Source organism: Syzygium oleosum, unplaced genomic scaffold (assembly GCF_021117445.2).
Source record: "Syzygium oleosum isolate NSW1041296 unplaced genomic scaffold, Sole_v2.1 Sole_v2.11, whole genome shotgun sequence".
Lineage (NCBI taxonomy): Eukaryota > Viridiplantae > Streptophyta > Magnoliopsida > Myrtales > Myrtaceae > Syzygium > Syzygium oleosum.
This window is the reverse complement of record NW_026607495.1, coordinates 3,599,890-3,613,770: the sequence shown is the minus strand read 5'-3', so window position 1 is coordinate 3,613,770 and position 13,881 is coordinate 3,599,890. Positions and strand designations below refer to the sequence as shown.

The 13,881-nt window shown below is 39.8% G+C and overlaps 1 protein-coding gene and 1 pseudogene across 3 annotated transcripts in view; both read right to left on the bottom strand.

Moving 5' to 3' along the window:
- LOC115673777 (cysteine-rich receptor-like protein kinase 18) overlaps positions 1 to 12,302 on the bottom strand; it is an 87,751-nt gene extending 75,449 nt beyond the window's left edge. The window contains exons 1-5 of one of the 3 annotated variants that reach the window (XM_056316011.1): positions 11,369 to 12,301; positions 2,995 to 3,114; positions 2,737 to 2,858; positions 2,049 to 2,259; positions 1,647 to 1,884 (exon numbers count right to left, since the gene is read on the bottom strand). In XM_056316011.1, the coding sequence (XP_056171986.1) occupies positions 1,647 to 1,884; positions 2,049 to 2,259; positions 2,737 to 2,858; positions 2,995 to 3,114; positions 11,369 to 12,182 (1,505 nt within the window). In that variant the 5' untranslated portion in view covers positions 12,183 to 12,301. Of the gene's footprint in view, positions 1 to 1,646; positions 1,885 to 2,048; positions 2,260 to 2,736; positions 2,859 to 2,994; positions 3,115 to 11,368 lie in introns of all 3 variants that reach the window. The other 2 variants (XM_056316012.1, XM_056316014.1) reach the window with 2 other exon arrangements.
- On the bottom strand, positions 710 to 1,596 carry LOC130139303 (cysteine-rich receptor-like protein kinase 10; annotated as a pseudogene).
- Positions 12,303 to 13,881: the final 1,579 nt, after the last annotated feature.

Sequence of the window (13,881 nt, the reverse complement as noted above, 5' to 3'; positions counted from 1 at the left end):
AAACAAACATAAATTAAAGGATATAACTAATGTCGGATACAAGCTAAGCATTTTAAAAGTGCTTGGACATCCCTGTACATGAATATGACTTTAGATTGTTCAATAAAACAACGAAGACATATTAATAGAGAGAAACAAAGGTAGAGACTAACTATGGCTGATTTTCAGAGAATTGGAGCTACCGGTGTTGGGCTATATTGCATGTGCCATATCGTGAGGGGCATGCCCAACATGACTCTGGTGCAACAAATATGCAATAAAAACCAATACAGTGAAGGACATGATTTCTATTACTGTGCATGCGACCTCTCCGAGATTTACGTATCGAAATGGCTGATTCTGGGACACTACTACAGCCATGACAGTGTCTTCAGTTATAACTGTTACGGCCATGCGGCTTGCAATGGAGACCATCCGGATTCCGATGTACTAGCTGCTTGGAACATGCTGGTGATGAGCTGCTTTCGGAATGTTAATGGAATTGGTGCCCAACCTCAACTTAAAGATTGCAAAACAAGATTTGAGGCCTACTCATTTCGTCCAAACTAATGAGTTTGGTTCAGTGATGACTATTACATTATAGATCTTTGTTATATGTTTATTGCCATTTACTGTGTTTGCTTCCACCAATGTAATAGTCGTAATAGGTATTATTGTTGGGCTGCAATGGCAATTTTCAAAATGCCCCTTGCTCTTTTCTCCCTGCCACTTTGTCGATGTTGGATGATATTAATTAAAAGTAAAAATTTAGAAGTCAATCCAGCTAGAAATAGCTGGCTCCTTTAGTACAAGAGAAAAGGAAGCAACCGCATTACTAGCAGTTTATTAGTGACTACAAGCGCACTCATCAAACAGTTCATGTGAAATTAAATAGTACTTCTGGACACAACATCCACATAATTAGCTTGAGAAGCAAATGAAATCATGCCGTGAATAGATGTTTACGTGCTTCATCGAGGGTAGAGTTCGGTGATTGACACTCCATTGACCGACAAAGGCGCAGAGCCGCTGGTATTTTGATCTTGTCCCTGGTCATTTGCTATGATGTTATTCGGCTGTTCCGTCCAACTTCGGAGGAAAAAGGCGGGTTCTCGTGGCACTGGCAGACTAAGAGTTTGGATGCTCAGCATGAGAACTATGTTCGCCATGGTCGGTCTATTAGCTGGATCTTCCTGAACACATAGAAAGCCAATATGTATGCATCTGAGCACTTGGCTTCTGGAATAAGATTTTTCCAGCACCGGGTCCAATATTTCCGAAGGCCTATCGTCTCTCCAATGTTTCCACGCCTAGAGCAGTTTGATTGGACACAACAAGTGAACCACGGAACAATATTGTTGCTTGAGAGTGCGGAACAATTTAATCATAAGAAAACTTACATAGCTTGCAAGAGTTTCACCTCCATCAGATTGGTAGTAGTAGTCATTCCTCTTGCCGCAAATGATCTCAAGGAGGAGGACGCCGAAGCTGTAAACATCAGACTTTTGAGAGAATTGCCCATGCATCGCATATTCCGGGGACATGTAATCGCCGAAAACCACCATAAAAAACTTACATGTTAGGATGCCTGTCATCTATACTAATACCCTTATCAATTCTTAACCAGAAGCTACATAATAGTATAATTTGAAAAATGCAAAACTTACTAGGTTCCTACGATTCTTCTAGTGTTTGCCTTAGTTTGATCAACTCCAAAAATCCTCGCCATGCCAAAATCCAAAATCTTTGGGTTCATATCATTGTCCAGCAAGACATTGCTAGCTTTTAAATCATGGTGAATGATTTGAAGCCGAGAATCTTCATGAAGATAGAGCATCCCTCGAGCGATACCTGATATTTTGTTGAAATGTCTTGGCCAGTCCAATTGTTTGCTTTTCTCGGGGTCTATGTAGTGATTTAAGGATATGAATGAGAGTAAGTATAATCTAGGAAGTCTAGGAGTTAGATTCGAAAGTTCATATATGATAGAGTGAACAAGTATTCACTCAATCATTTATATCGGACATTAACCTAAGAGATGAACATAAGGCCAGTGAAGCAGAACTAACTGAACACGAGGTAGTCGAGACTTTTGTTAGGCACGAACTCATATACAAGTAGCTTTTCCTCTCCTTCCAAGCAAAATCCGAGCAATCTCACTAGATTCCTGTGTTGAAGCTTTGCCACCACCACAATCTCATTCTTAAATTCTTGGACACCTTGCCCTGAGCTTTGGGATAGCCTCTTCACAGCTATTTCTTGCCCGTTGGGAAGCCTACCCTGAAAAAAATTGTGCAAGGTGACAAGAATTCGTGAACTCTCCACTTCTTTTTTGTTTTATAAAATTGTTTGGTTACGTTGTTCACGCAATAGGGCCGTGGACTCTTTTTATGCTAAAAATAAGTGGGCGCTAACCACAGTCACTCTTAGAGACAAAATTGGAAACTTTGTTCTAGAATTCATGAGAAAAAGAGAATGATATAGCCCATTTAACGTCCATTTCCATTTAAGTGAGCTGAAAGTTCATGACATGGGATTTGTTCAAAAGTGGTTGACTTGTCAATGTACACAGTAAAAATACACTAATCTACCTCTATATAGCGAAGAAGCACTTTCAAAAAAATTTCAGATACCCTACTGAACCAAAATAAAGTTCAAGGACGACATTATATATCGTCGTCATTTCAATTTCAAATCCAAACCGAGCATCGAAAGACTTCTGAAGGCATTTCACGACTTCCATAATCACTAATGTACCTGGTAAACCTCTCCAAATCCACCTCGGCCAAGCTTGTTTTCTTGAGAAAAGCTGTTCGTGGTGGCAAGTAACGTATCCCAATCGAATTGCAAGGACTTCAAGGATGTGATCTCGCTTACAACTTCATGAGTGAACAACAAAGTCGTTTAGACTTGTGCTTGTTTTTTTGCGTCTTACGGTCATAGCTTCACAAACTTTTTAGTTTCTCAATTGAAAGTTTCATTCTCGTGTTTATTTTTTGAAAGGACAATCATTACCGCTTCCTTCTTGCACCGCTTCATATTTCTTCTTTGCTGGCCTCCTCCGAAGGTAACAACAACCGATGAAGAGAAGCATGGCAAGAACGGCGGCTGAGGCGGTAATTGCAGCTAAGGTACCTGATAAGATAATTGTTTTTCTCAGCATATTTGGAAACATCCGTTAAGTGCAACCCTAAAAGAGTGAGTGCCCAGCACCCCTAATAGGGATGATTATGATTTCCAAAAAGTGTTGATCACAGATAAAAAGATAAAAATAGTGTATGGTAAACTTCATAGTTACTTCAAATGGCTGGTTAACAAGTGCCTCGAAGGCATTCTTTAGCAAAATCCATTAGCTATTACTCCACTCAAATAAACTGATGAAGGGGTTTACATACACTTTTGACCTTGATACTTAATAATTTCATTTAGGGTCTCATACTTTTTCCCTTGCAATGCACAAATTCCCCGTATTAGCACTTAAACATAGGATGATTCTACTATTCTTTACAAAAAAGGGGACTTTTCTTCGGTGCCGGTAGATTTTAAAGGAGTTGTTAAGTGTCACAAAACTATCGGTACAAAAAAAAAATCACCGATCACGAGATCTTCCTATGACTTATTGGTAACTTACGAACACTTTTATGAAGTTACCCACTCTTTTTCACAGTTTGCAAATTAGCGGTTGTGTTTATCTTTATTTTTCTTTGTTAGAAATGTCTAAAACTTACCAATCTTATATGAGCGACTTACCAACTTTTTCCTGATTATTGACTAGTTTTGGCTTACCAACTTTTATTTGAGTTACTTAATAAGTTTATTTGGTTGTGCTTTCATTTATCAACTTTTTTTTTTTATCATTTATCAATTTTTGCATGTGTTTCTTACAAACACTTTAAATTTATGAAATTTTTTAGGAATTTACCGACATTTGTTTATGTGGCCTACCAAGTTTTATTCCATTAGGTCACAAATCAGTTTTATTTTATGAACTCTCATTTGGGTTGCTTACCAACATGTATCTTTTTAAAGAAAAATCCAACAATTTTTCTATTGAGTTATTTACTTTTATTTGCTTACCAAATATAGTCTTGCATTACCAACTCTTATTTGAGTTAGTTATCAAAATTTATTGAGTTTTTTTAATACTAACTATGAGAATGAGCTGTAAAATATATTTATGATTGTAATTAGCTAGAATCAAGGATTATAGGTAGCTAGTTTAGAGGATATATTTTTTAAGATTCTTTCTTTCTTTGTATATATATACGCCTCTAGGTCATTGTAAACGAATGAAGAAGAAATACAGAAAAGTGAGGAATGTGGTTTTCTTCCTCGAAATATCTTTGTGTTAACATGGTATCAGAGCTAAGGGTTTGCTCTTTGTGAGTACTGTGCGTGAATCTTCGATTACGGCGGTCCCGCTTTCTCTATTGCGCCGTTCGGCGTGTGTCCTACTCGATCTTCTTCATCTTTGTCATGATTGATTTTGGATCCATGGAGGATCAGAACCCTATTGGAGTGGTGATTCCCCATCAGAACCAAGGGGGGAATTCGACCACGGAAGCTCTTTTGGAGAATCTGACTGCCAGATTAACTCGGATTCTCACTCAGAACCAGACGCACCCTCCTCCTCCATCACCAACACCGCATAATGATTTGGTTTCATCTCAGATTGCAATTAAATTGGATGGAGCCAACTATGGATTATGGTCTCAGGTTGTTGAGATGTACATCACTGGTAAAGATAAACTGGGATATATCAATGGAGACCTTCCTCAGCCACTGCCTACAGATCCTGGCTTTCGGAGGTGGAAAACAGAAGACTCGACTGTGAAAGGATGGCTTATCAACTCCATGGATTCGGCGTTGATCGGCAATTTCATTCGCTTCCCAACAGCGAAATCTGTCTGGGATGCAGTTGCAACGAATTTCTTTGACGGAACGGATGCCTCTCAGGTTTATGACTTGAAGAGGCGTGTTGCTCGGATGCGACAAGGAGGAGGACCAATTGAGGCGTACTACAACAATCTTCAAGGCTTGTGGAGAGAAATCGATTTTCGCCGTCCGAACCCAATGCGGTATCCTAAAGATATTGAAAGATACAATATGGCTATACAAGAAGATCGGGTATACATATTTCTTGATGGGTTGGACGACCGTCTTGACAAGGTCAGAGCAGATGTTTTGCAGATGCAGCCGTTTCCTACTGTTGAAGAAGCCTATGCACGTGTCCGTCGAGAAGACATGAGACAAACTGTAATGCTGACCAACAGTGACACAGTACATGATTCGGCAGCCATGGTATCTCGGGGGAATAGGACGAATGTCAAAGCAAATCAAGAACCGCTGTTGCAAATAGCGAAGCCAGGAGTTACGCAGGAAGGGGGAAAGCCTAGCTCGGCAATACGCCAGAAAATTTCTCCGGGGGGAGGTTGCTCGAATTGTGGTAATTCTAAGCATACTAGGGAGACGTGCTTTAAGCTTCATGGGTATCCAGATTGGTGGAAAGAGTTGAAAGCTCGAAAGCAAGCAGAAGGAAAAGGGAAAGCTTCTTTAGCGACTGCTGAGCCTCAGCTGTCACTGATACCTCACGTTGATCCTCAGAATTTGATGTCAGGAGGTAACCATGGAAGTGCTTTGGTTAGTTCTAATCAGATTGATTGCAATCACTGGGTTATTGATTCGGGAGCTACTGATCACATGACATTTACTCCTGATGACTTTGTTCATACTTCAGAACCAAGACGTGACAGTATCTCAAATGCTAATGGATACACCTATCCTGTGACTGGGGCTGGAGTTGTTGCGATTTCTCCTGTTTTTTCTCTTCCTAACACCTTGCTTGTCACTTCATTATCGACCAAATTGATTTCGGTAGGACAAGTTACTGAAGATTTGAATTGTGCTGTTATAATGTATCCCCACTTTTGTTTGTTTCAGGATATTCTCACGAAGGAGATAATTGGGCGTGGTACTAAGAGAGGGGGGCTGTATTATATGGATGACTTCAGTTCCGGGAGTGCAAATCATGCTAGCGGTACATCCATCAGTAGAGAAAAACATATTTGGCTTTGGCATCGACGGTTGGGACATCCGTCATTTGGTTATTTGAAGCTATTATTTCCTGAATTGTTTTTGAATTTGAAGGATTTAGATTTGCAATGTCAGACTTGTATATTGGCTAAGAGCCATAGAGTTCCTTTTCCTATAAGTTTGAATAAAAGTGAAGCTCCTTTCTCTTTGATACATTCAGATGTTTGGGGTCCATCTCCTATTACTGCTGTTTCGGGTTGTAGGTGGTTTGTGATATTTGTTGACGACTGTACTAGAATGACATGGCTTTTCTTGATGAAAAGTAAGAATGAGGTAGCCAAGATATTTAGAAATTTTCATATTATGTTACAGACCCAATTTAGTGGACAGATCAAAGTTCTAAGAAGTGATAATGGTGGAGAGTACATGAATGAATACCTTAAGGAGTATTTTCAACAACATGGCATGATCCATGAGTCATCCTGCTCTCAAACACCTCAGCAGAATGGTGTGGCAGAGAGAAAGAATAGACATATCCTTGAGACAGCTCGAGCTCTGTTGATTGAAAGTCATGTGCCTCAGAGATTTTGGGACAATAGTGTGACTACAGCTATCCATCTCCTCAATCGGATGTCGTCTAAAGTGTTAAACTTTCAGACACCACTACAGACTTTGTCTACATATGTGCCTTTACCTTCAGTCCTGACCATCCCTCCTCGGGCGTTTGGATGTGTTGCATTTGGTCATATCCCGAAGAATCAGCGGACGAAACTTGATCCTTGTGCATTGCGATGTCTGTTCTTGGGGTATGGTACACACCAGAAGGGATATCGTTGCTATGACCCTTCTACCTGGCGAACCTATGTGACTATGGATGTCTCGTTTGTGGAAGCTGAATCCTTTTATCCGGGTTCCCATTCTTCCTTTCAGGGGGAGATACAAATAGAAAGGGCGAATTGGTGGAAGTTTCCTGGTAGTATATTATCTGGAGGGGTGGAGAAAGTATCGTCTGAAGGGGGCGGAAGAACATGGTAGTATATTATCTGGAGGGGTGGAGAAAGCATCGTCTGAGGGGGCGGAAGAGGCATCGTCTGGGGGTGTGGAGAAGACATCGTCTGAGGCGATGGTATCATCTGAGGGTGGCCAACTTCTACAAGAGCAAAATCACGAAGAACAGCTTCCCTCTTCTCCAGTACCCGACTCAACTCCTGAGAATATTCCTGAGGTAACCTCTCCTACTCCTTCTTGTATCTTTGATGAACTTAATACTTCTGTGGGATATAAATTACCTGCTAGACACAATCGAGGTAAGCCTCCAAATAGATATTTGCCGGATGCTGAAGAGAAGAGATGTACATATCCTATTGCAAATTATGTGTCAACCAAAAGGTTGTCAAGCCCAGTAAAGGCATTTATATCGAACGTGTCCGCAGTTCGTATTCCAGAAGGGGTGCAGGATGCTCTGAAAGATCCCAAGTGGGTTCAAGCAATGGAGGAGGAGATGGTTGCATTGAAAAAAAATGAGACCTGGAAGCTAGTAGATTTACCCAAGGGAAAGAAGACTGTGGGATGTAAGTGGATCTTTTCTGTGAAGTACAAAGCAGATGGATCGATTGAGAGGTACAAGGCAAGACTAGTAGCAAAGGGGTATACGCAAGCTTACGGAATTGACTATCAAGAGACATTTTCTCCGATTGTTAAACTTAATACTGTTCGGGTCTTGTTGTCTCTTGCAGCTAATTTAGACTGGCCACTACACCAGTATAATGTCAAGAATGCATTTCTTGACGGTAATCTCGAAGAAGAGATTTATATGGATGTTCCACTAGGTTATTCTTCATCCTCATAGCTTGAGGCGGTGTGTAAGTTAGAGAGATCATTGTATGGTCTGAAGCAGTCTCCACGAGCATGGTTTGGCCGGTTCACTTTGGCGATGAAGAGGTATGGATATTCCCAAAGTGACTCAGATCACACATTGTTTCTAAAACGACATCAAGGGAAGGTAACAATGTTGATTATCTATGTTGATGATATGATTTTCACTGGAGATGATTTGATAGAAATATTTAAGCTCTAAGAGAAACTTTCTGAGGAGTTTGAGATGAAAAATCTTGGGGGTTGAAATACTTCCTAGGAATTGAAGTAGCGAGATCGATAGGGGGAATATTTCTCTCACAAAGAAAGTATGTGCTAGATTTATTGGCAGAGGTGGGAATGTTGGACTGCAAACCTGTAGACATACAAATTGTTCAAAACCATAGACTTGGGGAGTATCCAGATCAAGTGCCAACAAATAAAGAAAGATATCAAAGGTTAGTTGGCAAACTAATTTATCTATCGCATACTCGTCCTGATATTGCATATGCGGTGAGTATTGTTAGCCAGTTTATGCATGCCCCAAGTGAAGATCATATGAATGCAGTGTTGCGTATACTTCTCTACTTGAAGTCTTCTCCAGGACGCGGTTTGAAGTTCTTAAAAAGGGGTCATCTTGAAATCGAAGGATTTACTGACGCAGACTGGGCCGGGAGTGTTCATGACCGAAGATAAACTTCAGGATACTTCACTTTTGTGGGAAGAAACTTAGTTACTTGGAGAAGCAAGAAACAGAAAGTAGTAGCATTGTCAAGTGCAGAGGCTGAATTTAGCGGGATGGCCAAAGGGGTGTGTGAGCTCCTATGGCTTAAGAAGTTAATGTCAGAGATTGGGTTCGCTCCTAAAGCCGAGATGAAGTTGTTTAGTGATAACAAAACAGCAATTGATATCTCTCATAATCCAGTGCAACATGACCGTACCAAACATGTTGAAGTGGACCGTCATTTTATCAAGCAAAACTTGGATGCCAAAGTGATTCGATTTCCATTTGTACGATCTGATGATCAGTTGGCAGATATTCTGACGAAGGCTGTATCAAGCAGGATCTTCTATAGCTCACTTGACAAGTTGGGCATTCACGACATCTATGCACCAACTTGAGAGGGAGTGTGAGAATGAGCTGTAAAATATATTTATGATTGTAATTAGCTAGAATCAAGGATTATAGGTAGCTAGTTTAGAGGATATATTTTTTAAGATTCTTTCTTTCTTTGTATATATATACGCCTCTAGGTCATTGTAAATGAATGAAGAAGAAATACAGAAAAGTGAGGAATGTGGTTTTCTTCCTCGAAATATCTTTGTGTTAACACTAACTTCTCTTATCTCAGATTAAAGAAAAACTTCTCTTATCGTTTGTAACTACTTTTATTAAATTTTTTTTATCACTAGCTTAAATTTACCAACTGACCTTTATATGTGTGATTTACTTATTTGTCCGTAATTAGTTTACCGACTAATATTTGATTAGAAACTCTCATTTGAGTTGTTTATTTTCTTAGTTATCATCTTTTTAAATTCATTAACTTTTTGACTAGAAATTACCAACCTCAATTAGAATAAAATCAATTTTTCTCCGATTAAGTTACCAACTCTTATTTGAGTTAGTCACTAATGTTTATTTAGTTTTTTTTTTGAAGTACCAATTCTCTTATCTTTGACAAGATAAAAAATCATCTTGTCTTTTACTAAGTTTCATTTATATTTCTTACCAACGACCTAAATTTACCAAATTTTATATAAAATTACCAACCTTTTATGTGACTTACCAACTTTTGTTTATTAAGTTATGAGCTAATTTTTCTTTATATAAATAAACATATAAAGTAGATATCTTTAAGTTTTCATAACACCCACGGCTATGTACTCAAAATTAACAAGCACAATCATTTCGGTATTCTTTTGATGCAATATCGCTTTGTCAATGCTGCGGTCCGGCACAATAGAGAGAAAAGAAGAGGAGTAGCCATGGCCGTGACCTTGAAGCTCAAAGATGCTCGCAACCGCAATCCCTATTTCGATATATACCATTTACCTTTTAAATATATAATTTGCACTTTGAACTTGAGTTTGAGTACGGGTCATTAAATACCACATGCCATACTTAATACGATGGTTTTACTTGGTGAAGTTTGTTTCTTACTTTCTCTTTTATTGAAAGACTCAAATTTTGATTTTTTTTTTCTCTTATGTCAAATATCTGAACATTTTCAGAATTTAGAATTGTTGACATGTACAGTATTGTAAAAAATTTATATTTAAAAGTGTACGCTTTGTTCTAAAAAACTTGGTATCCGAGCAAAACATGCTTGAGAAAGATGGATCGACCCTTTGTTCCACCTTTCCCCCCCTTCCTTTAAGCATGTCTTTTTCTGCATCCGAAGTACTCTACTCACCATTGCTTTTTGTTTTTTGTTTTTTTTTACCGTTTCTGATTAGCATAGCTGGTTGGGGGTGTTGGAGAACTCCGATTAGAAATGGGAGTTCACCCAATGGCATGCAAACTGTTCCAAATCAGGGACACTTGCATAAATTAAGAGCTGATTTATGAAATTTACAATATATTTCATGGATTTTCAGGTAATCAGACCACTAATTCGTCCTGTATTGCTTTAAGTTTGTGGTTTTTGATCCATTATATTGATTGACATCAAAAGCCACACGACAAATTAAATTTTTTTAGAGTATTAAATATAAGGGATATGCCTTCCCATGGTAGGAACAACCATTGCCGGTGCCCTCCTCTCTCTCCCGGCCCTTACCTAATTACCCTTTATATGTTTTTCTTTTTCTTCTTTCAGAATTACAAGGGTATTTCTTTACATAAATTTATTTTGATTTTTTTAATAACAATCAGCCACATCAGCACCCTACATCCACCCGATGTACCATGTGTATCGACTCTTGAACCCCTCAAAGTTCGACATGTGTCACCGGCTAAGGGAATAAAAAATATAAAAATTGAAAAAAAACCACAAGAAGTAACTCTCGTCGATGGTCTACGGTTGTAACTCATCGGAACTCTCTCATCGAAGGTCTAACTCTTGTCAACTATGGTAACTTGTCGACGTTTTCGTCGACAGATGTACTTGTCAAGATTTAGTTCTCTTGACGAGATAATAAGCTCATGAGGTTTCGCTTTTACAAGATTTAGTTCACTTGTCACTATGAGTGGATGCAATATTTTCTCCTACGGCTATTGTTGAGAAATTGACACCATGTCATGTTTGAACGAATTATGAAGTTCATAAATTTTTATGAGATTTCAAAGTTTGGGATAAAATTCAAAACCGCTCCCAATTTAGGCTTTTATCTAATGAAATTAACTCAAAAATTAGTAAGTATAAAATCTACGGTCCAATTTCAAGAACCAAAATTTAAAAAGCCAGCTACTGTAGAACTTTTACTTCAGAAGACAAAAACTCTATAGTCTCCGTCGTACTAAGCGATATTACTTTTTCCACGAGATTAAACGCCGTACCTTTGGCGATATTTCCACCGGGAGACGGCGGAGCAGCTGGATGTGGCGGAGAAGATGACCATGGACTGGGGTTCGACTCGAAAAACTTGTGCAATTCCCATCGGAACATACAGCTCGGCTTGTAAACATAGCCGCCTTGCCATCCGTGGCAGCACTTATAATAATCGTCAATGGCTTCGTTCAAGCAACTCCCGCAATCATTCGGCAACAAGTCGGGACTACACTGTAACAGGGAGTAGATCGTCTCGTTGTCCGGCAAGTCGGCCTGCCCCATCACATACTTGAGCCTCGAAGAGCCGTCCGCAGATTTGCTCGCTAGTCTTTTCGTCAAGTTCCCCCAAACTGCATCGAACTGGTCTTGGTTCATGGCGATGTGGCTGGCGACGTTGGCCATCTTATAGGTAGGACTCGTTTGCAGTATCCCGTAGATCGGAGTATCCGAGTATCGGATAAAGCACGGCGGATCTCCAATTCCCCAGGAGAAAGCCGCCTTCTGGTTAGGGCACTTCACGACCAATTCTTGGACCGCGGAGCTCACGCAGCTCTCGCAGATATCTGCTGACGAATCCCCTCTGCAGAAAGTGATGGCGTAGATGGTGTTTGGGTTCTCGCCCGTGCTTGTGGCGTAGAACCCATCATGTGCAGCCACGTTGGAGGCGAGAGAGCCGAGGACAGCATCGCGGTTCTTTGCGTAGGGGCTGTTCGACGTGAAGTTTCCGGTGGTGTTGTAGCAGATTTGCGCATGGGATGGGAAGGTTCGGATCAGAACAGTCAGCGAAATGAGGAAATAAAGGGTGGATGATGAGCGAGCCATATTACGGCTTTGGTGTTTTTGGTGCTTTGGATGGTTTTGCTTGATGCAGAGTCGGAGATTGTCAGGCTATATATTGCAGAGGTTGTGGTTCGTCTTTGTGGAGTATAATTCACTTGCAAGCGAATATGGGGAGGATAAAAAAAAAAGGAGAGAGGAAAGTACAATATGTCGGCAAGTCAAAACCTTAAACCAACGAGCTAGATTTACTAAAACTACTTTACAAAACGGATTTACGAGGAGATATGTTAGATTGTCGGCGACCCTTAACTTAATAATTTGGCCATGTTTAAAAGTCAATAACAGCTCGACATGGTTTATTAAACAAATCAGTCTTAATAAGTTTAGATCAGAAAAAAAAACCCGTGATGTTGGCTTAATGATTTAGAATTTTCGTTTGGCCATATGCATTAGATGAATGGAACAAATTCGATTCCCCGCACAGATTATTATTCATGTAAGTAAAATGGACTTTTCCTCCTAAGCAAGAGGTTAAACTGCTTTATCAAAGATCTCATGCAGACTTCGGCTTCGCTTTGATGTTAAACATATATACGATATTCTCTCCTCCTTGGAAAAATAAAGATATGAGGGGATTAGAGGAATAGGATACGCGGACACCAGTATGTTAGAATAAGAAATGCATTCATTGAGTCAACTGTCACTGTGGCGTTGCATTGATTATTAGAAAAGGAAAATATCAGGAAAAAAAATCCTTTGGTCATTAGAACAGGAAAATATCACAACAGAAGGAATAGTATCAGGATCAAAAGGTGTGGCGTGCAGTTGGGGGAAGCCAGATCCTGTCGTGTTGCGTTTGATCATCACTTGACTCAGTCAAGAAGAACGCAAGAATGCTCTCGCCCCCGTGCCCGCCAAGCGAGGGCAAGGGCTGTCTAGGGTTTGGACCGTGGGATCGGTATCATGGTCGCCCGCCAAGCGAGGGCAAGGACTGTTTCTGATGTTCGTGGCCGCCAGCGCTAGCGAGGGACATTGTCGGATCACATCAACTTGCACAACTATCGTACTGCGTGACGCGTTTTACCTGTACGTAAGCGATTCATAAAAAATAGCTACCGGAAAATTGGTACACTTAAGCATCTCCTGATGCCAATGGAAATACAAGCAATGTCGATGGAGTTAAGGGTGTGAACTAGTGTGTTCGGCTTGGGAAAGGACGTGACGAGAAATTACTGCAGATGTTGCTATGTCGTGCGGGTCGCCGTATTCCAATACTAATTATCTTCTCTTGCTCCAGGGCAAATACAAGTGTTTTCTATTCCTCTCAATTTCTTCCTCTTTTCAAATAAATCAATTCTTAACTTTTTTCACTCTTTTTTTTCACCTCTTACTATTTTATTTTTGGGTTAATAGCTCGAAAAACTCTAAACTGGTACATATATGACAAATTTACCCAAATTAATTTTTTGACTACCAAAAACCCTAAACTGGTACATTCGTGACAAAAGAAAGCCTTCGCGAACTCAATCAAACGAGCAATTCAAGAGATAAGCTTCATGTTCTCCTGCTCGGAGAATGGGTGCAGAATTGGTTGAGGAAAGGGTTTGCCCTACTGAAATCCTTCGTTAATTTTTATTAAATTTTATCATCAAATTACTGAGTTGAATAACACACGGCAATTGCCGGGTATATCAGTTTGAGGTTTTATTTCTCCGTTTATCAAGAGTTTACCAATTTGTGA